At 40.7% G+C, this 24127-nt stretch overlaps 1 protein-coding gene across 1 annotated transcript in view; it reads left to right on the top strand.

Moving 5' to 3' along the window:
* The window catches only part of efhb (EF-hand domain family, member B), a 55246-nt gene extending 33167 nt beyond the window's left edge, over window positions 1-22079 (top strand). Inside the window, exons 9-13 of the mRNA XM_072574964.1 lie at window positions 3214-3368; window positions 7669-7876; window positions 7957-8136; window positions 14306-14487; window positions 21564-22079. Coding sequence (XP_072431065.1) covers window positions 3214-3368; window positions 7669-7876; window positions 7957-8136; window positions 14306-14487; window positions 21564-21725 — 887 coding nt within the window. The 3' untranslated portion in view covers window positions 21726-22079. The remainder of the gene's footprint in view (window positions 1-3213; window positions 3369-7668; window positions 7877-7956; window positions 8137-14305; window positions 14488-21563) is intronic.
* The last annotated feature ends 2048 nt before the right edge of the window (window positions 22080-24127 follow it).

Below are 24127 nucleotides of genomic sequence, written 5' to 3'. Positions count from 1 at the left end.
ATCCAGTCAGATAATCGCTGATCTGTATTGTAATTCCATCTACGCCCTTTGGTTTCATAAGCCTTAATAGCAGTGCCTCACAAAAATCTATCAATTCCAGATTTGAATTTTACAATTACTTAGTATCAAAAGTAGTTTTTGGGAAAAGAATTCCAGATTCTGGTAACATCAAGCCGAAATGATGTTCCTCACTCCATCGGCTCCAACCCTGGGGAGCTTGAGATCACTTTAGGGATGGAGTGGTGGCACAGTGTTTGGCACTGCTGCCTCGTAGTACCAAGGTTTGATTCCACCTTGGGTGATAGTCTGTGGAGTTTGCACATTCTCCCTGTGTATATGTGGGTTTCTGCCAGGTGCTCTGGCTTCCTCCCACAGTCCAAAGGTACGTAGGTTGGGTGGATTGCCCGTGCTTAATTGCCCTGTGGTGTCCAGGAATGTGCAGCTAACCATGGGAAATGTAGGATTGTGGGGAAGGGTCAAGGGCTGGGTCTGGGCAATATGCTCTTTTGAGGGTCAGTGGAGACTTGATGGGTCTCGTTCTGCACTGCAGTGATTCACTGATTCTTAAGGAGCTTGACAGGATAAATGCTGAGAGGATGGCTCCCCTCAGGAGAGGGTTTAGGACCAGAGAACATAGTCCCAGAATTAAGGAGTGCCAATTTAAGATTGTGAAGAGGAGGAATTTCTTCTCTCTGAGGATTGTGAGTCTTTAGAACATTTTGCCACAGAGAGCTGTGCGCCACACTCCTTGAGAGTGTATTTATGGCTGAGATAGACAGATTCTTGATTCAGAGGGAAACAAGGGTTATGGGAAGGGACTGAATGGGCTACTCCTGTTCCTATTTTTGATAGTATTATGGATGATGGACAGTCTTTGCGGATTCAAGAGGTGAGTTATTTGCTCTGGTATTCCTAGCTTTTGATCTGCTCTTGTGGCCATAGTATTTATGTGGCTAGTCCATTATATTTCTGGTCAATGCTAACTCCCAGGATGTGGAGATTCAGTGACATTGAATGTCAGCTGGCTGCTGCCTGCCTTTGGCACTGATATTTGGGTGTGCAACTTCCATCTCTTGGACGTACTTGCTGACCAGAAACATCTTCTTCAAAATAGAAGCATCATTCAAGTCTTTGGTAGGTTTGGACCTCAGAAAATAAGTATCTGCCTGAAAGGTAAAATCTGGGGTCGCACCGTGGCTCAGTGGCTAGCACTGCTACTTCACAGTGCCAAGGGCCCAAGTTCACTTCCACCCTCAAGGGACTTTCTGTGTGGAGTTTGCATGTTCATCCTGTGTCTGCATGGGTTTCTGCTGGATGCTCCAGTTTCCTCCCGTAGTCCAAAGGTCTGCAAATTAGGTGGAATGGTCATGCTAAAGTACCCATAGTGTTCAGGGATGTGTAGGTTAGGTGCATTGGCCCTGGGAAATGCAGGGTTATGGGTCTGGGTGGGATGCTTTGGTGGGTCGTTGTGGACTCATTGGGCTGAATGGCCTGTTTCACAGTGTAGGGATTCTATTCTGGTCTGTATTAAAACAGTTTATGTCAACTGTACGTTAAGACTATCAACTCAAATAAGTTGAAAGCATTGTTCTTAATTGCTTTGGTAGATCAGCATTTATTCCTGAGCATCATTTAGAGTTATAATTATTGTAACTGCTTTTCGTCATTTATATAAATGATTTAGATGTGAACGCAGAAGGTATGATTAGTAAGTTTCCAGATGACACCAAAATTGGAGGTGTAGTAGACAATGAAGAAGGTTACCTCAGAATACAGGAATTTGATCAAATGGACTGAGGAGTGGCAGATGGAGTTTAATTTATAAAAGTGGGAGGTGCTACATTTTGGAAAGGAAAATAAGGGCAGGACTTAAATACTTAATGGTAAGGTCCTGGGGAGTGTTGCTGAACAAAAAGACTTTGGAATGCTGGCTCATAGTTCCTTGAAAGTGGACTCCCAGGGGAGGCAGGATAGTGAAGAAGGCATTTGGTATACTTGCCTTTATTGGCCAGTACATTGAGTGTAAGAGTCATGTTGCGCCTATACAGGACTTCGGTTAGGCCACTTTTGGAATACTGCGTGGAATTCTGGTCTTCCTGCTATTGGAACGATGTTGTGAAACCTGCAAGGGTTCAGAAAAGATTTACAAAGGTGTTGCCAGGGTTGGAGTGTTTAAGCTATAGTGAGAGGCTGAATAGGTGGGGCAATTTTTGTGGGGTGACAGGCTGAGGGGTGACCTTATAGAGGTTTATAAAATCATGAGGGACATGGATAGGGTGAATAGCCAAGGTCTTTTCCCTGGGGTGGGGGAGTCAAGAACTAGGTTGAAGGAGAGAGGGGAAAGATTTAATAGGGGAAAGCTTTTCATGCAGAGTGTGGTGTGGGTTTGGAATGAGCTGTCAGAGGGATTGTTGGAGGCTGGTATAATTGCAACATTTAAAAGGCATTTGGAGGGATATGGGCCAAATTCTGGCAAATGGGACTAGATTAACTTAGGATATCTGGTCATCATGGATGAGTTGGAGTAACGGGTCTGTTTCTGTGTTGTAAAGCTCTATGACTCTGTGTCTGTATGTAGGTGACATGGTGGCTCAGCGGTTTGCACTGCGTCCCTACAGCGCCAGGGACCAGAGTTTGATTCTAGACTTGGGTGACTGTCAGTGTAGAGTTTGCATGTTCTCCTCATGTCTGCGTGGAATTCCTCTGGGTACTCCAGTTTCCTCCTATAGTCCAAAGCTGTGCAGGTTGGGTGGATTGGATATGCTAAATTGCCCATTGTGTCCAGGGATGTGTGGGGTAAATGCAGGATATGGGGTCAGGGTGGGATGTTCTTCAGAGAATCAATGTGGACTCAATGGGCCAATTGGTCTCCTTCCACACTGTAGGGATTCTATGATGGAAAGGAAACACAATTAATATGCTAAGTTATTAGAAAATGAAAAGTGGATTGCATTTTTGACCAAGAGACATGGTATGGGACAAAAGCGTAACATGGATGCAGAGACTAAGATCTGGTGGGAATAGTCGGAAGCACATAGTTATATATTTGACAATGCGAGCTGCAAAACAAAGACAGAATCATGTGAATTTCACCTTGATGTATCAATGAATTCTGAATGCCACACATTCACAGAAATTTATTCTTGTCAATTTTGTGGCTATTCAAAATTCTTTTAACCTTGGCCTTATCTCAATGAAGGCATTATTTTTTAGGTGTTGGGGACCTTATTTACTACAGAAATCCTTCCACCTTCCTCCGAGGGAATGATAGGGATCAAGGTATCTTCAATACACTCCGCCAGCATTTGATGAAAGCTAACTACCACAATTTCAAATCACTTCTTGAAGCTTTTCGACATTACGACAAGGTAAATTATTTAGTACTATTGATAATCTGACGCTATGGCTGAGATTTTACATTTCTTTTATCTAAATATGGGGACAGCATCTTTAAAAGTGTGATATCCCCATTGCCTAGTGGCAAGAGAACCCATTAGACTAAGTGCCAGTCAGATACTTAAGTCGTGTCCTGGCAGACATCTTGGCCAATCAGGTTTGCAGATAGTGATAACCTGCCTCGCTTGAAGCTGCCAGCCAACCACAGGCCAGCAGGCTCTGTGAACAGCAGTGCCATGTGGAAGGCCGAGGCTACTGGCTTAACAGCATACAGAACTAAAGTCAGGACTCAGAGGGAGGGCATGATGTTTTTAAGGGTGGGGAACCACATGAGAGGTGGCAGGGAGAGAGGGAGGCCAAGGGATTGGTGAGGTTTCCAGCAGCCACTAGTTGGCCAGCATTGATAGCCCATCTCTATTTTCCCTTGAGAAGGTGGTGGTGAGCTACCTTCTTGAATCATTGCAGTCTACTTGCTGTGGGTTGATCCACAATGCCAGTAGGGAGGGAATTCCAGGATTTTGTCCCAATGATTGTGAAGCAACGGCAGTATGTTTCCAAGTCAGGGTGGTGAGTGGCTTGGAGGGGAACTTGCAGGTGGTGGTGTTCCCAAGTAACTGTTACCCTTGTCTTTCTAGATGGAAATGGTCATGCATTTGGAAAGTGCTGTCTAAGGATCTTTGATGAATTTCTGCAATGCACGGTGTAGATATTATACACTGCTTCTAGTGAGTGCTGATAGTGGAGGGATTGAATGGTGATAAATGTGGTGCCAATCAAATGGGTTGTGTTGTCCTGGATGGTGTCAAGCTCCTTGAGCGTTGTTGGAGCTGCACCCATCCAGGCAAGTGGGGAGTATTCCATCACACTCCTGACGTGTGCCTTGTAGATGTGGATTATTTGCCCTTTCCATCACTTCGAGGTGCTATACCTTCCCAATGGAGAAGGGAAACAAAAGCATCCACTTTTGTTTTAGAAACCACTTCTGGTGGCTTCATGTTATATTTTGCATTTTCCCATGGAGACGGTTTTCCTTTCAATGAAAGATAGTAAGAGCATGAATGGAAGTAAGTTTCAAACACCCAGATCAGCCATCACCGTGTCTGATGCTTGTCAGAGGGAAGGAGTTTATGCCAGAGTTTGTCACTGCATCACGGGTAGCTGCTAGGTCTGGCACCCATGGAAGAGGGAAGAAATGTCCTCCCATTGGAGCTGAAGAAATGTCCTCCCATTGGAGCTGAAGAGAGGAGGTTACTTTGACTTAAAACTCTTTTCATTGTTATCTTCCTCTGCATGAGGATATGAACATACGACTTGGTCCTTCAAGCCTGCTCTGCCATTCAATACCATCATGGCTGATCTGATTTTAATTCAATTCTATATTCTTGCACATCCCCAATAATGTTTTACCAAAGGTGATCTACCTTTGCCTTCAAAATACTTAAAGATTCTACGCAGACTGCCTTTTGCGGAAGGGAATACCAAAGACTCTCAGTGCTCTGAGAAAGAAAAAAAAGACTGTTTCTCCATCTTTGTCTTAAATGGGTGACAACTTGGAATCCAAACAGTCTTGCCTACTGCTACAATGCCCAGAGATGCCAGGAAATGGCCAAGTCCAATGCTGGCAGTCCTCAAACCTGCAATGGAACTTAACTACAATAGAAAAACACCCATTCAAATTGAAGAATCATTTTTACTTAACTTTTAAATTCCTCTCTCCTCCAAATAATGCCCCAGACACCAGGCAGCTGCTGAAGTCTATCCATGTTTCCTAAAATTAATAAAACTTAATGGATACAGGCTCTTTCATGAGCCACAGTGATTTATATCAGGTCCTTAATAGGAGCAACCCTACTTCCTTCTCTGTCCTGAGAAAAAAATGGAAGAAGGAGGAAATGGAGACTGGTCTTCCAGCCAGATAGCTGAGCCAACTGTTTGTCTTGGTCTCACTGACAAGGAAACTCCAGCATCTAGTATTCAGTCTTTTGCAGCGTTTTCTCTTTCTGATCTTTCATGGCATGTGACTATTGCTGGAATGACCAGAATTTGTTGTCTAACTTTAAATGACCTTGAACTGATTGACTTGCTAGACCATTGCAGATAGTTAAGAGTTAATGACTTTACTGTGGATCTGGTGTCACATGTAGGCCAACTGGATAAAGGTGACATATTCCTTTTTCATCTTGGTTATCTGGGTGGGACAATTGATGATATTTTTGTCGTTGGAACCATTATTGAATCAAGCTTTATATTCCAGAATTATGAATCAAATTTAAATTCCATAAGATGTCATGCTAGGATATGATCACATCTCCATAGAACATAAGCTTGGGTCTCTTATTAATCTACTGACATTCCCACTACATTACCATTCTTTTCCCCTCCCTTTGTCTGATTATAATAAGCAATACATTTCGTTTTCATTTTTCTTGTTTACTGTTATGGTCAAGATTACTTTAGTAAGGAAACTAGAACAATATATTATTTTACAGCCATTAGTTTTGAGGACAGACTTCGAGTTAGAGCTACTTGAACAGAATCAGGCATAAAGGAGATATGATGAGGGAATTGGATGGATTGTCCGATATGGATGCGATGGACATAAATAGTGAGAACTAGAGAGAGGTGCATAAAATCTAAAGACAGAAAGCTAGGTCACATGCTTATACATATAACTCTTTGCAGGGAATCAGAATTATCTTGACCATCTGACCTCAACATTCAGTACTTTGGAAGGAAACTTGACAAGTTCCAGAGAGAGAGATTTCTAACTCATGGAACATAAGCTGGTAGTTATTTGATTTTGAAACATAACTTACCCGTGATTAGCTTGATTGTCTTGGGGTTGGAGAAAAATTCCCTGGAATGTCTTTTGAATTATTGCAATTCCTTTCTCTTTTCTGAATGAGATCTTTGCTTTTGTTCCCTTTGACTCCTGAGACATGTTGGTGGTAAATAACATTGTACCATTTCCTGAATATAGCAGGCCTTATGGTCACTTTTTGCCCTCGTTACATCTATGTGAAAGCTTGTGGACTGTGTTTATTTCCTCTTTTGCTGTGTGTTGACAGCCTTAGTTTGCACCATGTTACTTCTTAGTATAATCTGCCACTGATTCTAAGTGATTTGTTGTGTTAGAAGTTTGCATTCTGGCTGGCAACATGCTTTGACTGGCAACTAGCCAGAATTCTGGTGTTCACAATTTCCTTTGAATATATAATGCATGTCCTTGCATATGAGCCAGTTATGTGCAGGCCTGTGATGTCTGACTATGCTGTCAAATTTTGGAGTTTGGAGCTTCTGCTTTATAAATTTGCCTTTCCTTACCCTGCAACTTGAATTCTATAGTCATGTTGGTCAATGAAGCCTCTGTATTTTGTTGTATTCTCTTTGTGGTTCATAGCTAAATAGCTGGCTAGCACCAATGTGAGAGAAATAGCTTCTTAGGCCCAAATTGAGGACAGAAAAATCCAAGAAGTGTAACCATTTAAATTCAATTTCTGAGCTTCACCAGAGATGAAAAGCTGTTTGTAAATGCTACCCAACTCCCAGCAATTTCCCTCTACTCCCACACCCCAAACTCACCTGGAGTTCTTGCCCATTAAACTGAATGGATGGAAAATCATACCATTTGGACTCTTGAATACCTCTACATGTAAGTTGTGATATTAAGTTGAACCAATGTTTCAGGCCTATTTCTTGGGTCTGAAAAATTGTGATTAGCATACAAGTTGTTCCCTCTTCTGAGCCATGACTCACATTCACAATCAGGCTCCATTTTTCATCACCAAAATGCATGTTACTTACTGCTACTTTGTAATCAGATGGAAGGAATCAAGCAAGTGATAATGGCAAGATATTGCAAAGATATGTGGGAATTTAAGACACTCATTTTCAGTGCAAACCCCATGTCAAAATGATGACTACCCATATCTATGCTGACTCATACTCAATGTATAATTAATCTCTGTATTTGAAGGGAATTTTTGAGGCTTAGAGTATTGATTTCTAAATTGCCACATGCAGTAAGCCTTTAGAATGGTCAGGAGCATAATGTTGCAAAATTAAGTGAAAATGTGCAGGCTTTGTTACTTGTAGTTATTTTTAGTAATTCATTTTTAACCCGTGAGTAGTGCATATGAACATCTTAACATTAATGTAGTCAGATATTGAGCAGAATAATCCAGATAACTTGTACTGCCTTTGGTTAGAAAAAATAAGGTACACCATTTTAGAACACTGATATTTTATTTTGTTTCCTGTGTTTTTGTCCAGAACGGTGATGGAAAAATTGACCGCGAAGAACTACGAGATGTCTGCATACAGTTTAACTTAAATTTAGACCCCAAATTGATTGACCAATTAATTGAATACTGTGATACTGAAGGGAAAGGAACAATTAACTTCTTGGAGTTTGCAAATTTTCTGAATTGGAAAGATAAAATGCCTTTGGGAGAAATTGAACAAAAGATTATTACAAAAGGTACAAGAGTTTTGAACTGGTTGATTATAGTTTTAACAATCTTATGCCTGTTCAGTAAACAGAAATGACTTTTCCATCAGGAAACTTGCCAACTGAAGAAGGCAGTGGGCTGGTCGCATCTGAAGATATTATCCCATTAGATATTGGAAGCTCGGCCAAGACGCTCAGAACTATAACTAGAAAGGAAGATAGGTCTAATGGACATTATTGGAAAACGTCGTCGTTGATAAATGGAGTTGTAGGGAGTTATTCACCATCTGGTAAGTAGCTATATTTAAGTTTGTTTTCCATCTATGTTCCATTTATTTTATAAACGTGGTCAATTCTGCTTTTCTATGAAATATATGATTTCATGGTTTGATGATTACTTATTGAACATGTGAATTTGTATTATGTGTAATCTGTATTTTGGGAGAGCAATTTGTCTTGGACATTAGCGTAAATATGTGCAGCATTGGATTGGCAGCCCACAATATGTAGTAGCTGATATTCAGTTGCGTTAAATTTTACACACTGTGGAGCAGCCAATCCAATATCACTCATTCTGCACCATCACCTGATATGAAATTCAACCCCTCGAAATAGATGTTTTAGTTCATGTAGCTAAAGGTTAACTAGGTATTAGATATTACACCTATAATTTAGCAATTTAATCAATATTGTTATAATCCAGAAAGTCAGTTGGTGAGGATAGAACTAGAGCTAGTGTTAATCCTTACCTTTATTTGCAGAGTTACCCATTGCAAGTATATACTTCCCAAATTAATTCCATGCTTCCAGTCTGGGCCAAATTTAATTTTTTTTGTGGCAAAATGTAAATTTTATTGAGTTTCATCGAGAGTATCTCTTTGCAGGCCTAGTGAGTTCTCTTGCTACATCTTACTAAACTTGGATCATTAACTACTGACCTACCTCACCCATCTATGTGATACATGCCTCCGATTATAGTCTGATTCTACCACTTGCTGTGTCTGAACAGCTCACCACTGCTGGGAAAACCTGGAATAGACTGGCATTCTTGGGAGCAGCACATCTTTAAAAGGCTGTTGTGCACCTGGACTAAAACTATCAGTCCAGAGATGTCCTGCATGGTTCCTGACATTTACCCTGGATGAGGCAGTGAAAGGAAAATTGATGCCTTGTTTTGTGGGCAGGACCTGGAGGTCCTGGTGAATAGACAGGCACAGAAACAGGCTGTTCTCTTCCCTTATGATCAGCAGAGACAACCTCAACATCAGGCTATGTCAGCCTGGTTTAAGCCAGTTACCAGGGAAATGCAGGAGGAACACATAGTAGTGTGGGAAGACAGTGGATGACCTTCTTCACTCTGCTGGTGTAAGTGCTGCTGCCTTCTCTCTGCTACTTCACACTCAGCGAGTTTTAAGAAGATTTGTAGCTTAGGTTGAGGTTCTGGATGTATGTTGGCTCACAGAGTTGGAAGGTTCATTTTCAGAGGTTTAGTCACCATACCAAGTAACATCATCAGTGAGCCTCCGGTGAAGCACTAGTGTTAGTGATCCGCTTTCTATTTATGTGTTTTGGTTTGCTTGAGTTTGTGACATCATTCCCTGTGGTGGTGTCATTTCCTGTTCTTTTTCTCAGATGTCTTTGATATAGGGACGCAAACACATTGACTTCGTTACCATTTACCACCCTCTGAGAAAAAGAACAGGAAGTGACATTACCACAGGAAATGACGTCACCAACCCAAGGAAACCTAAACATATAAATAGAAAGCGGGTCATCAACACCAGTGCTTCACCGGATGCTCACTGATGATGTTACATAGTATGGTGACGAAACATCTGAAAATGAACCTTCCAGCTCAGCGAGGAAACTTACATCCAGAACTTCACACTCACTCTGTCTCTGCCACTGCATCCTCCTCCCAACAAGGCTCACACTCTGTCACTGTTGCCTTCAATATTTCTCCTGACTCACTCTGTCTACTGCCAACTCTCCGCCATCACTAACTTTGTATATCCACTGCATTGCCTACTCACTTACTTGTGACACCTCCCCACCTGCACCAAAAGTAATATACCTGTGTCACCAACTTTTCATTTCTCTTAATACCTCCCTCTTACTTTACAACAGGGCAGAAAGAGTCAAGATATGACGGTTTGCTGCTCGGCAATTGGTGTCTCACTCCTTATGAGGAGAGACTCCATACTCTGGACTTCCCAAGTCAGTGACTCACCATGGACTGCTATCAGAAACTGCCTTTGACTTCGTGGGCCAGGACCCCCTGAAGGAAGGCTGTCTTGGTCAACTTGACTGAAGACTGCTGACAACTAAAACATGCTTTCTGGCTTTGTGTTGACACTAAACTGCACAGCCAAACAGCACTGCTGTGGGCATTGTATCTCTGGCTGAGGACCAAGGTTGAAAAAAACAAGGCAAGGATATTGTGAGCATTCAGATAGTGAGTGCTAAGACACCAAGCATGCAGGCTGGAGATGTAGCCTGGTCCAGTCCATAACTGGATGCATATCCCTGAGTGTAGTGGATCCTTGTTGCAATATTGTAATGATAGTTGGCAATGTTCACTGAGGTCTGGAAATAAGGAGGTATCCTATAGTAGATCAGAGATGTGTCATAAGGGTTCTTGGAGGCTGGTGTGAGATATTGTGTTATGAGACTATTGTGTTATAGGCTATCTTTATTAACTCACTCACCAGCGCGTTATATTCATTCACGTCAGGCTCGCCTTCGTTCACTCATAACCCTTTACTAACCTGTTATTTACTATAACACGGTTTCATTCATTCTTTCATAAAACCGTGATTTTGTTGTATCCAAATTTAAAAACAACCCTTTCAACCCCATTACTGCATTTCCACACCTTATCAGCATACAGAACAATACCATCCCCATCAAATCTAAATACCTTTTAACTGAGCCATTATCCTTTAAGAAACTAACTGACAAATCAGTGCTTGGATAGATGTCATACCGGCAAACAATACCGGTAAAACAGGGTGTCTGTTAGTCTCACTGCAGGAGATGGGGGTGAAGTCCCCTGGAAATTCCAGAGTTTTTTTTATCCAACTAGCTTACTCTTCCAAAATTTCCATTAGTTTCCTTCTAGTGATTTTGGACTTAATAATTTGCAGCCTTACCTTAACAGGAACACCTCCAACTCTTTTTCAGAACTGTTGCATTCCATTCCAGCAGCACCACTGGCAATTTGTTCCTCAATTCTTTCACAAAACCATTTTCTAAAAATCTACTTTCTTGTAATACATTGGCCCACAATTCTCAAATCTAGTTTGTGAATGTTTCCGGGTCCAAATTCTGTACATCCATAAAAAGTGCTGGTATAGTGGCACAATGGTTAGCACTGCTGCCTCACAGTGCCAGGGACTTGGGTTCAAATCCAGCCTCGGGCCACTGTCTGTGTAGAGATTGCACGATCTCACTGTGGTCTGCGTGGGTTTCCTCTGGGTGCTCTGGTTTCCTGCTACAATCCAAAGATGTGCAGGTCAGGTGAATTGGCTGTGCTAAATTGCCCATAGTTTTTAGGGATATATAGGTTAGGTGCATGAGTCAGGGGTAAATATGGGGAAATGGGTCTGGGTGGATACTGTTTGGAGGGTCGGTGTGGATTTGTAGAGCTGAAGGGCCTGTTTCCACACTGTAGGAATTCTAATTCTAAAAAAAAGTTTCATCGTTATCCTCCGATGTACCTGAGGGAATAGATCCCCTCTGTTAATTTGAATGGATGGCATATTATGGGGCTAACTTCGTGGATTTCTGATTTATACTGTCATGGGTATGAAGCTCAGTGCAGGATGCGATGAAGGCGAAAATGTATCCAAAAAGACTAATAAAAATTAAGAAAGTAGGAAGTATTTTAAATAATGCTAAAAAAGGAGAAGCTACAGTTAAGAATCGAATCCTTTCAGTTCTTTTAAAAATAATTCTATGTAATATTTCTAGTTATGATTAATACTTTTTTTAGTTTGAACTGCTTCGTTGTATAGATACAAGAAGCTAACGTTTCTGCTTGACTAAAAACAGAAAATGCTGGAAATACCCAACTGTCTAACAGTGCTTACGAGAGAGAGTCAAGAACAAATGTTTTAGGTCAACAGGTCAAGCACCTTCAGAATTACTGCTGAAATCTTGAGCATTTTCTGTTTTCATTTTAAATTTCCAGTGTTGGAAATATTTTCCTTTTATTAAAGCTTTTGCTTGATTTTTCTTGTCTAGAGCTGCAATATCATGAATAACTGAGAACAGCTGAAAAACGTAACTGAATGTTGCAGCTGTACAAAACTTACATTAGGCCACAAATGGAATATTGTGTGCAATTGTGTTTGCCTCATTATAGAAAGGATATGGAAGATTTGGAGAAAGTCCAAAAGTGGTTCACCAGAATGTTACCTGGATTGCAGTATATTAGCTATAAGCAGAGATTGGAGAAACTTTAATAGTTTTCAAATGATGGTAGGGCTGAGGGGTAACCTTGTTGAGGTTTATAAAATAATGAGGGACATGGATAGGGTAAATAGCCAAGTCCAAAACTAGAGGGCATAGGTTGAAGTGAGAGGGGGAAGATTTAAAAGGGAGCTAAGGAGCAACATTTTCACACAAAGGGTGGTGCATGTATGGAATGAGGTGCCAGAGGAAGTAGAAGTCAGTACAATTACAACATTTAAATAGCATCTGGATGGGCGTTTGAATAAGAAGGGTTTAGAGAATATGGACCAAATGCTGGTAAATGGGACTAGATTAATTTAGGATATTTGAACAGCATGGATGAGTTGGACTGAAAGGTCTGTTCCCATGCAGTACATCTCTATGACTCGATGATTCAAGGTGCCTAGAACATGTTACTGGATTAGTGGTGCTGGAAGAGCACAGCAGTTCAGGCAGCATCCAACGAGCAGCGAAATCAACGTTTCGGGCAAAAGCCCTTCATCAGGAATAAAGGCAGTGAGCCTGAAGCATGGAGAGATAAGCTAGAGGAGGGTGGGGGTGGGGAGAGAGTAGCATAGAGTACAATGGGTGAGTGGGGGAGGAGATGAAGGTGATAGGTCAAGGAGGAGAGGGTGGAGTGGATAGGTGGAAAAGAAGATAGGCAGGTCGGACAAGTCAAGGAGACAGTAACTGAGCTGGAAGTTTGAAACTAGGATGAGGTGGGGGAAGGGGAAATGAGGAAGCTGTTGAAGTCCACATTGATGCCCTGGGGTTGAAGTGTTCCGAGGCAGAAGATGAAGCGTTCTTCCTCCAGGCGTCTGGTGGTGAGGGAGCGGCGGTGAAGGAGGCCCAGGACCTCCATGTCCTCGGCAGAGTGGGAGGGGGAGTTGAAATGTTGGGCCACGGGGCGGTTTGGTTGATTGGTGCGGGTGTCTCTGAGATGTTCCCTAAAGCGCTCTGCTAGGAGGCGCCCAGTCTCCCCAATGTAGAGGAGACCACATCGGGAGCAACGGATACAATAAATGATATTGGTGGATGTGCAGGTGAAACTTTGATGGATGTGGAAGGCTCCTTTAGGGCCTTGGATAGAGGTGAGGGAGGAGGTATGGGCACAGGTTTTACAGTTCCTGCGGTGGCAGGGGAAAGTGCCAGAATGGGAGGGTGGGTCGTAGGGGGGTGTGGACCTGACCAGGTAGTCACGGAGGGAACGGTCTTTGCGGAAGGCGGAAAGGGGTGGGGAGGGAAATATATCCCTGGTGGTGGGGTCTTTTTGGAGGTGGCGGAAATGTCGGTGGATGATTTGGTTGATGCGAAGATTTGTAGGGTGGAAGGTGAACACCAGGGACGTTCTGTCCTTGTTACGGTTGGAGGGGTGGGGTCTGAGGGCAGAGGTGCGGGATGTGGACGAGATGCGTTGGAGGGCATCTTTAACCACGTGGGAAGGGAAATTGCGGTCTCTAAAGAAGGAGGCCATCTGGTGTGTCCTATGGTGGAACTGGTCCTCCTGGGAGCAGATACGGCGGAGGCGGAGAAAGTATTCCCAATTTCTCGTTGATTTCACTGCTCGTTGGATGCTGCCTGAACTGCTGTGCTCTTCCAGCACCACTAATCCAGTATTTGGTTTTCAGCATCTGCAGTCATTGTTTTTGCCTAGAACATGTTGCCAGGGGAGGTGTAGAAGCAAATACAATAGCAATGTTTAAGAGGCATTTAGACAGGCTCATGATCAAGCAGAGAATAGAGGGTACAGACCATGTGCAATCAGGTGGGATTAGTTTAGAACGGTGTCATGGTTGGCACAGACATGGTGAGCGAAGGATCTGTTCCTGTGCTGTACTGTTATGGTCTGTGAAAGTTATGAACTTATATCCAATGACCATATGGTGGAGAAATGAATTACTATTCCTTTTAATGATATTGCTTGGAAAGTGTAGATCTATTATTTAAATATGAGTTTGTTTAAAATTTCTTTGATGTGATAATCAAATGTTTTATTCTGGACAGATTATCAAACCTATGGTTTACCTACAATACGCACTGATTTGGCAGCCCCTCGCTTTCGTCGTATCAGTGATACAACTAACTATGGTGATGAAGCAACTGCTTCTGCCTTGCTAAATCCTTCTGTGTTTGCCCAGAGGGAGGTTTTCGAGAAGGATATGTTTATGGATAGATCCAAGGAAGAGGTAAATCATTGACAATGATCTTTTAACTCTCTCAACCTAGTTCAAGGGCAAAACATAAATAAAGAAAGTTTTGAATAATTTTCTGCATTGATCAGAAATTAAAGAGATGGCTATATTTAGATAAAACTGTGGATGCTGGAGAGCTGAAACAAATAAAAACTGAAATTGCTGAAGAAACCCAGCAGGTCTGGCATTGTTTGTTGAGAGAAAATTGAGTCCTGTTGACCCTTCTTCAGTACTATATTCAGATGTTATCCTGTCTAATAGCAAGTAAATTCAAAGTGAACGGAGATTAAATCTGAATAGGATATCTACAAGTGAGTAGATTTTATGAATCTTATACCATTAGAATGAAGCTTCACTATGTGGAATGCACGTCAGGAATTTGATACAGCATTTCGAAATAACGCTGTGATTGCAGCATTTGATAAGGCCATAAAACAATTGTGATGCACTATTAACCTGGTCCATTCCTTCTGATGCAGCTGGTGTGCACTGTTTTGCACTGTTTTACTTATTTAACTAGTAATAGTGTACACCTGCACTATTTGTTCTGTTGGTAACTGCATGCCAGGAGCAGGAAGCATCACTCAAATCAGCCTGCACCTCTTAAATGGGAAGCACATTCTGACTGGAGCAGGTGTGGGAAATGGTTGCAGAAGAGAATTTGAGCAAGGAGAATGCTGAATTATGACACAACATGGCAGAATGCAAGCTTCAAGACTTTCCTTTTGAAGCCTCGTTGGAGGAGGTGCTGAGCGAGAGCAAGGTTTTATACGTACTTAGGATCAGGAAGCCCTTTAGACAAACTCTCATAGGGCATTGGGAACAGTAAGTTATCAAGTCAAGGAAAGTAGCCATGATCTAATGTCATATGAAATTCAGTGACCTCAGACAGGTCAGTAAATATTTCTTCAAATATCACTTTCCATCTGCTATACCACAAGCCTTATAGGCAGCTCATTGCACCAAAACCCTCATCATTTATCCACCAAAATTTCAATCAATCAATATTCTTATCTGGCATTCATTGCTTGACCTCACCCTTAAAACCCAGCATTGCTGTAAGCCCCGTAACCTCCCCCATTGATGATCAGCAGCATTCTACCAGGCAGACTGTGATAGTATTGTGTAGAAGCAGTCCACCAGGTAAACACATGTTGAATTCAAAGTAAGAGAATGTACAGGATGAGTAGTTTACGACTGTATATGCTATGGCATGATTTCATTCATAAATCTGGTTTGAAGTGTATCTTCTGTGGAGCTTTGTGGAAATGGCACTGTGAAGGTGAGTTAGACAGGGGAAGCAAAGTGTGAGACTGTTGGTTAACCAGGAATTGAATTTGTATTCACTCACATCTCCCTTAGACTCACAGAATTAGACAACATGGAAACGAACCCTTTGGTCCAGGTCATCCATGCTGACCAGATATCCTAAATTTAATCTAGTTCCATTTACAAGCATTTGACCCATATTCCTCTAACCCCTTCCTATTCATGTACCCATCCAGATGCCTTTTAAATGTTGTAATTGTGACAGCCTCTACCATGACTTCTGGCGACCCATTCCACACACTCACCACTTTCTGCATGACAAAGTTGCCCATTAGATCCTTTTTATGTCTTTCCCCTCTCACCTTAAACCCATGCTCACTAGTTTTGAATTCCCCTACACTGGGAAAAAAAACACTTGGGTATTCACTCTATCCATGCCCCTCATGACTTTGTAAACCTAGATGAAGCCATCCCTCATCCTCTGACACTACAGGGAAAATAGCCATAGCCTATTCAGCCTCTCCCTTTAATTCAAACATTCTGACCTCAGTAAAATCCTACTAAATCTTTTCTGTATCCTTTCAAGTTTAACAACATCCTTCCTATACCATGGAGACCAGAAATGAATGCAGTATTCCAAAAGTGGCCTCACCAATGTCCTGTAAGCTGCAACATGATGTCCCAACTCTGATACTCAATATCAGTAAAGGCCAGTGTACCAGACACCTTTGCGATCCTGTATACCTGTGACTCCATCTTCAAGGAGCTTACGAACCTGCATGCCAAGGTGTCTTTGTTTGGCAGTATTCCCCAGGGCCCCACCATTATGTGTATAAGTCCTGTCCTGGTTTGTCTTTACAAAATGCAACACCTCACATTTATCAAAAGTAAACTCCACATGCCCTTTCTCGGCCCATTGACACATGAGATCATGATCCTGTTGTAATCTAGGATAACCTTCTTCAATGTCTACCACACCACCAATTGTGGTGTAATCTGCAAACTTACTAACTGTTCCTCCTATGTTCACTTCCAAATCATTTACATAAATGACATAAAGCAGTGGAGCCAGCACCGATCCTTGCAACACACCGTTGGTAATAGGCCTCCACTCCAAAAAACAGCCCTGCATCACCACACTTGTTAGAGTTCATCGTGAACAGCCTGGTCAGAAAGTGTTTGATTTGTCCTTTCTGTCCCTTAACATTTCTTCCTCCTCCTGTCCTCTCTTCTCCCCAGTTCCTCACTTGATAGCCAAGTAGCTATTGACAAGAACTGTGTCCTTATGATGGTGAGGTTATGTATACCATGTGATGTACCAAGATGGATCTTGACATGAGTTCTGCCAATTACTGCAGCACTTCCCACTGTTGTCCAAGCAGAAGAAGCATTGTTGAGGCACTTCAGTTGCCTCCTTTTCTCACTTTGTGCAGCAGCATGTCTTCACTTATGTGCATTTACATGGGATTATGTACGAGAGTCATGGACCATGTGGTCAGTGGATAGTCCTTGTCACCCATTAACTGCCCTGTGGTGTGTCATGCTGGTGAAACTAGAGAAGTGAGCTTCTGTAGGGTGAAGGCTTTGGCAAATTACTCTTAATTGCAAGAGAAATAAACATAAAAAAGTAAGGAAGTATGGGGCGATAATGATATCGCATTTTCAAGTACATTGTCTGCTGTGCTGTCTGTTTATTTATCTTTCACATGAGTATAGCAAAAGTTCACAAGTTTATTAAAATGGGTAGAAGACTGAGGTTGTTTCGCCTTGCTTATTGAAAGTGGAATAGAAAGGCTTGCCCTCCAGATACTGGTCTAATGAGTTTCAGTCATTCTCCATTACAATGTCAGTAAAACGTACTTCCCAGATATTGCTGCTGATATGGGCTTTTTCCATATACTGATGTTTATTGGTGAGAAAACTTCCTGTGATCCAACCATGGGGAGTCTTCCAAGAGCTCTGCAAAATTAAACATTGCAAGTCAACTAGTCCAGATGGAATTCCAGCCAAGCTGATCCAAGCTTCAGCCTACATTGTACAATATTTTGAAAACTTAATTTGCTGAGGGTGTAGTTCAATGTAAATGGAAGTAAATATTAATTTTCCCATGGACCTATTTATGTTGAATACAGAAGGCAGCATGTTCACCTTATACAGTGAGTGGCCATTAACTCTCCCTCACTGTTTCCTATGATAGGAGAATTCAGAATAAAAGGCACAAGTTTTAACTTAGCATTGAAATCAGTAAGCAATTCTTATTAACAAAAACAACAAACAAGTTGGGAGCAGAAATAGGCTATTTGGCACCTTGAACCTGCTCCACTATTCAGTCAGTTTATGGATGATCTGTTTGTGTTTTGAATTCCATATTCCCCTAATAATCTTTATTTCTTGTACAATAAGAACCTATCCACCACTTACAAATATTCATTGACTTCACCTCCACTGCTTTCTGAGGAAGAGAGTCCAAAGCCAGACAACCCTCAGAGAGAAAACTTTCTTCTCTGTCATAAAAGGGGGAGGGGGGGGCACAATTTTAAAGTAGTTTTTCATTCATAAAAAGAAGCACCCTTTCTCTGTCCACTATCAGTACAATATTGAAACCGTTCAGTGTTTTATGTACTTTAATAAGGGGAGGTGATGGCCTAGTGGTACTATCCACTGAACTGTTAATCCAGAGACCGAGGAAATGGTCTGGGGATCTGAGTTTGAATCCTGCCATGGCAGATGGTGGAATATGAATTGAATAAAAATCTGGAATTAAGAGTCTAATGATGACTAAAATGTATCTGGTTCATTAATACCATTCCTACCTGGTCTGGTCCACATGTAACTCAAGACCCACAGAAATGTGGGTTACTCTTAACTGGCCTGTGGACAATTAGGGATGGGCAATAAATGCTGGCCTAGCCAGTGATGGCCACATCCTAGGAATGAAGAAAAAAAAAATCAAGTCAACCCTCACTCTTTGAACTCCAGTAGAATCAAACTTAGTTTGTTGTCCAGCTTTCCTCATAAGACAATGCACTCACCCGAGGTATTAATCTATTATAACGTCCACTGATTAGCCTCCAACCACACATAGTATTTGAGACATGGTCTCACTAGTGTCCTATATGACCGAAGTGTAATGTGTTACCCCCACACCATGAGCTCCTGCTTTGTGCAGTAGGCTTTTCAATGGCATCTTTCAAATACCTGCTGGAAAGTCAAGGACAGTACTTCTAGGATTTCAAGGACAGTGTCTTCAGACTCCGAAACACACGCCTCTTACTCCTTTAATGAACTTGATTTTCCTTTAAGAAAAAACCATGCTGACTCTTCCAGATTACTTTTGAATGGGTTTCGATACTCTGATTGAGTTTTTCTAAGCCTCACCTGTAATTTCTTTAATGATCAATTCTAACACATTCTATATGACAACATCAAGCTAACTAGCTTGTAAATGTCTGTTTTCTCCCTCATCTTTCTTGAGTAGAGGTGCTATATTTGCTACTTTCCCATATGTTTGAACCTTTGCTGAATCTTGGGAATCTTGGAAAATTAAGAGCAACACATCTACTACCTCATTAGAGATCGTTTAAGCCCCTAGTATGAAAGCCAACAGGTGCAAGCTAACAGACTTGTTAGTTTGCAGATCTATCAGTTTGTTCAGTTGGTCACTTCCAATGTGATTGTAATTTCATCAAGTTCCTCTCTCTCTCTCTGTCTCTCTCCCTTCTCCCTCTTGATATACAGCTTTTAATAGAATTTTTTGTATCCTCTAAAATTAAAACAGAAGCAAAATATTTGTTCATTTCATTTGCCATCTCTTCATTATCTACTATAAATCCTTGGTAATGCTCTTGAGCAGGCAGACACTCATTTTACATACTCTTTTCCTCTTTTAAACACCTTTGGAAAGTCTTGCTATCCATATGACTGTCTCCATGTACAAAGTATCCATGAGGCATTCCCCCTCCCTGATGTGTTGCAGTTTCGGCTTCCTATCCTTAAGCTCATAAACTCGAGCTGCAAACACTTCCAACAGACATGTTTGTCCTGGATCAATTCAGTTATTTGTTTCCTTTTTTCTGCATTTTGTTAATCTTAAGACTCGTCCCTGTTCTACTTTAAACCTTCAAAATATAATAGACCTTAAGTATTTAGCAGATAAGCAGCAAATGTTTATTATCCCAAAAATTACTTTATTCATAAAGTTTGTTTAAAAAAAATTACAAAATATTTCAACTTGAATTTACCAGAATTTGCAATGATATTCAATTTGTCCGCATGCAGCATGTTTCACTCATTGTGATTCTAATAAACTAAACATTTTACAAAATGTGAGGTAAACAACCTGAGGATGAAAACAATTCACATTGGAAAATACAATACATGTAAAAGATGTAACAGTTTCTTCTAAATGCTAAATGTGCCCTAAAATGTAATTTCTCACTCTCCTAACTGACACTGACTGTCCCCAGGTCCTCCTTTCATTGTACAAAAAGAGAGGTGTTTAAAAAGCACAGCCGGTCAGGCGGCATCCAAGGAACAGGAGAGTCAACCTTTCGAGCGTAAATTCTTCATCATTCCTGAAGAAGAGCATATGCTCGAAACATCGACTCTCCTGCTCCTCAGATGCTGTCTGACCAGCTGTGATTTTCCAGCACTACACTTTTCGACTCAAATAGTCGACAATGTTTGGATAATTCAAACTTTCTACTGAATGAGTATCGCGAATTTCTATTAGCGATCTTCTACAGCACGATTTTTTATAGCATTTTTCCAATACACGAGGTTACAGAGGAACACAACTATTGCGTTATAGCAGGACAACCTATACAGACAAAGGCTGGTGAAAATCAGAAGAACTCTCAAAATCAATGTAGGGTCTTTTTAAAATTGAGCTTGCCATTATTTTTCAGTAACAATTGAAATTTTGTTTGGCATAAAGGTGTATAGATCTAAGTCAGGTAAATAGATCTGCGATTCAGATAAGCCATAACCTGATGAATGTGGTACATGTCTCATAAACATTTACAGCACACAAGGAGACCATTTAGCCCATCATGTCCATACTGGATGTCAAATTCTCACTACACTAGTCCCATTTTCCACCTCTTGGCCCATAGCCCTGAAGGCTATGGCAACTTAAGTGAATATCTAAGCATAGTTTAAATGTTATAGGAGCTTGACTCAGCCTTGCATTCTAGCAGTCTTACTCCTGTTCTCGTGTTTCATTTATGGGAATCAATGTAAAATCTTTATAAACAGTCTCTTAGAAAACAACACATTTGTCAAATTTAATAAGTTGCTGCTCCATTCTACCGAGTGTACAGTTTACTACAGATTGTACAACTGGATGAATAAGCTTGTAGAAACTTAATGTGATGTTTTATGTCAAATATCTGCTCTTGTTATTGCTATAATTGAGCTTCAGTCAAGAAAAGTTAATTCATTTACTCAAATTCTTTATGCTGAGAGTAGTTCGGTGGATCTGCTGTTCATTCAGATTTTCACTTAGTACATTCTATTTCACCCAATGCAATATCTTAACCATTAGCTGTTGTAAACTACTGATTTCTTGAATTGTTTGATTTCACAATTAGGCTCTCTAAATTATAGAGTGTCTCTCTATTTTGTTGAGTGAATGTCTTATCTAGTGCAAATGCCAATTAGATTTTCTTCTTAATAGATCATTACAGATTGTCCAATTTTTAATTATCAACAAAATGTCAGCTTTCTTTTGCAATCGGTCAATCTAAAAAATGGGCTTGAAAATGCATTGACGTTTCCTATTTCCATTTATATTTTTTCAGATTAAGAGAATATTTTGTAAGGTTGGAGTGAACATGTCAAAGGAAACATTTGAAGAAGTCTGGAAGCGTGCTGCCATGAAACATCCGAAAGGAGAAGTTAGTGTGGAGACTTTCCGGAATGTTCTGGATGAGATTCAGACAGCACAACTTCTAACTTGTTGACCAATGAAATTTTTTTTTCACAGAATTTCAGGCTTTTTAAATTAAATGTGTGGAGTTTTGGAATTGTGCACACAAGTCTATAAGTCCAAAGAGCTGGTTTAAAGTTATTATTATATCTTTAAACTTATGAATGGGGTGTAATTTTTATCATCAATCTTTTGGTCATCATATTACTTGGATAAAAATAAAATACCAAACATTCAAATGAATATATAACATCGTAGCATTTGGAGCATGACTTTCTATGTATTACTTTTATTGTAGTTGGGCATTATGAATATTTGGATATGACAAATTTCATGCAGCTAATTTAAGCATCATATAAAGCATTAATGCTTTACATTCAATTTTGTTTCAGGTGTAAAAAAAAATTATAGGAATTGTCATAACATTTGAATAATGTGTTTTTGTATCTAATGTCTGAGCTTTTATTAAAACAGACTGCATTTTGCAAAGCTTTTCAAAATCTAAAACATTTCAACTGAGAATTCACTGCATGGCATTTCAATTTAAACTTGCTCAATCATCAAATAAATTTAAGAATATGCTGTTTCTTCACAACAATAAACAGAAAAAAAACATTTTTCACAGGTATAATCATGATCATTGCCATTGAAAGTTGGAAGATCTATGAATATCTCATAGAAATGGAATGAATGGTGACTGATTGGGAAATGCTGATGGAAGTTCAACACTCTTGTAATGAATACTAACCTGTCTGACCATATGCTTTTGGTGACAACTAAGGACTTTTTACAGAATCTCTAATTTGGCAAAAATAATGCAATAGCTGTTAAACAATTAGTCATTTAAACGGCATGCACTCTCTCATTTGGGACACTGGTTCAATGGATGAAAAGTCATCAACTGGTTCATCCTCAGAGCCCTGGAAATGCAATCCTCAAACTGTTGTGAGCTTGGAGTTGTGATTTGTATAACTGGTAGATTTCAGATCTTCTTAATGAAGACCAAATGTCTTGCACGTTGTTTCTCACTGTGTCCCAAGTGAGCGAATTGCTCCCAATACATCCTGGCTGGATATGACCACCTGTTGAAAGCCCTTCTCTCCCTGCTCCTCCACCCAAGCAGAATGCTTGTCTTGTCCCTTGTGGCTTCTGATTATTGTCCTGGTCATGCTCTATCCTCAGGAAAGTCTGGTAATGCAACTATATCTGGGAGTGCCAGCTTTTGCAAATGTCTATACCCTGCAAATACACTATCAACAGTTTTACTGCATCTCAATCCCCAACAGGAAATCAAGGTTTGCATCCCACCTACCAAGTCAAGATACACATCACAATAATCAGTCTTTTGGGCTCCATAAAATCCTGTGCCCCTCACCCCCCACCACCATTGATTGTGGAGGAAAATACTTCTTGCCACTGCAATTGTACACACATTTTGCATAAGTGTTGCATTTCTTACAGACTCTTTCCAAAATCAAGACATTATTTAACAGAGGTGAACTGTCTTGAACAGAACCACTGAACTGAATCTTGCATTTTTCAGACTGTATGTAGTGTCCTTGCAGCAGCCTTTCGATACTGATTGCCGGCACACCTTGCAATTCAAGCCCATGTTTCCAAAGTGTACTGCAAGTGGATCAGACTGTTACCATGATGGCCAAGAGGGATTAGCAAATGTTGGATGGCGAAGTCCATGGACGAGGGGTACATGCAGCTGGTTGCTATGGATGGTGCCTTGAGATGCTGTTGAGTACTGAGCAACAAGGAGCAACAAGTTGTCAGGTATCTGCCCTGATTTCCCTGATGAGAGTGCATGACATTTGGCTTGTTTGGTAAGACAGGAAACTGAACATTAATAAGGCAAGTTTTGGCATTAATGCAGTGTTTAACAAACAATAATACCCCTTACCTGGCAACTTGTTGCTGTCTAACTCACCTTGCTGTTTGGCAAATGCAAAAAGATCCATTATTGTAACAGACTCATAGACAGCATTTCAGCACATCCCAACATCCATGCATTTTATTTTGCCTTTTCCCCCCTCTCTAATGATCAAATGGAGATCCTATCAACTCCTCAGTCAAAACAGAATCAATCTTGATTCTACGAATCATTAACCCTCACCCATAACCTTTCTCATAGCCACCCACTCTCCGCTCTTATTTCCTTTTTTTTTACTTTGCATACAATAATTGGGAATAAAATGTTGGAATGTACCTGATGGTATCAATTTGGCACATCAACAATAGCAGTTACCTGGCATGTCAAGACATAGCCAATTCATAAGTTAATATTGGATGCTCCGTAAGCCCAGTATAAAAGCAGTTGGTGCTCATTATGTTTGTAAATATTCTTGGGGCACCAAATTAAAGTTGCTGTGTAAAATGTATGGAAGGTTTAAGATGCCAAATATAATTCACAAAAGTCAGTAATAGAAA

Source organism: Chiloscyllium punctatum, chromosome 8 (genome assembly GCF_047496795.1).
Source record: "Chiloscyllium punctatum isolate Juve2018m chromosome 8, sChiPun1.3, whole genome shotgun sequence".
NCBI classification, from domain to species: Eukaryota; Metazoa; Chordata; class Chondrichthyes; order Orectolobiformes; family Hemiscylliidae; genus Chiloscyllium; species Chiloscyllium punctatum.
Note: the sequence above shows the minus strand (reverse complement) of the source record. Positions and strands in the feature narration are given on the sequence as shown.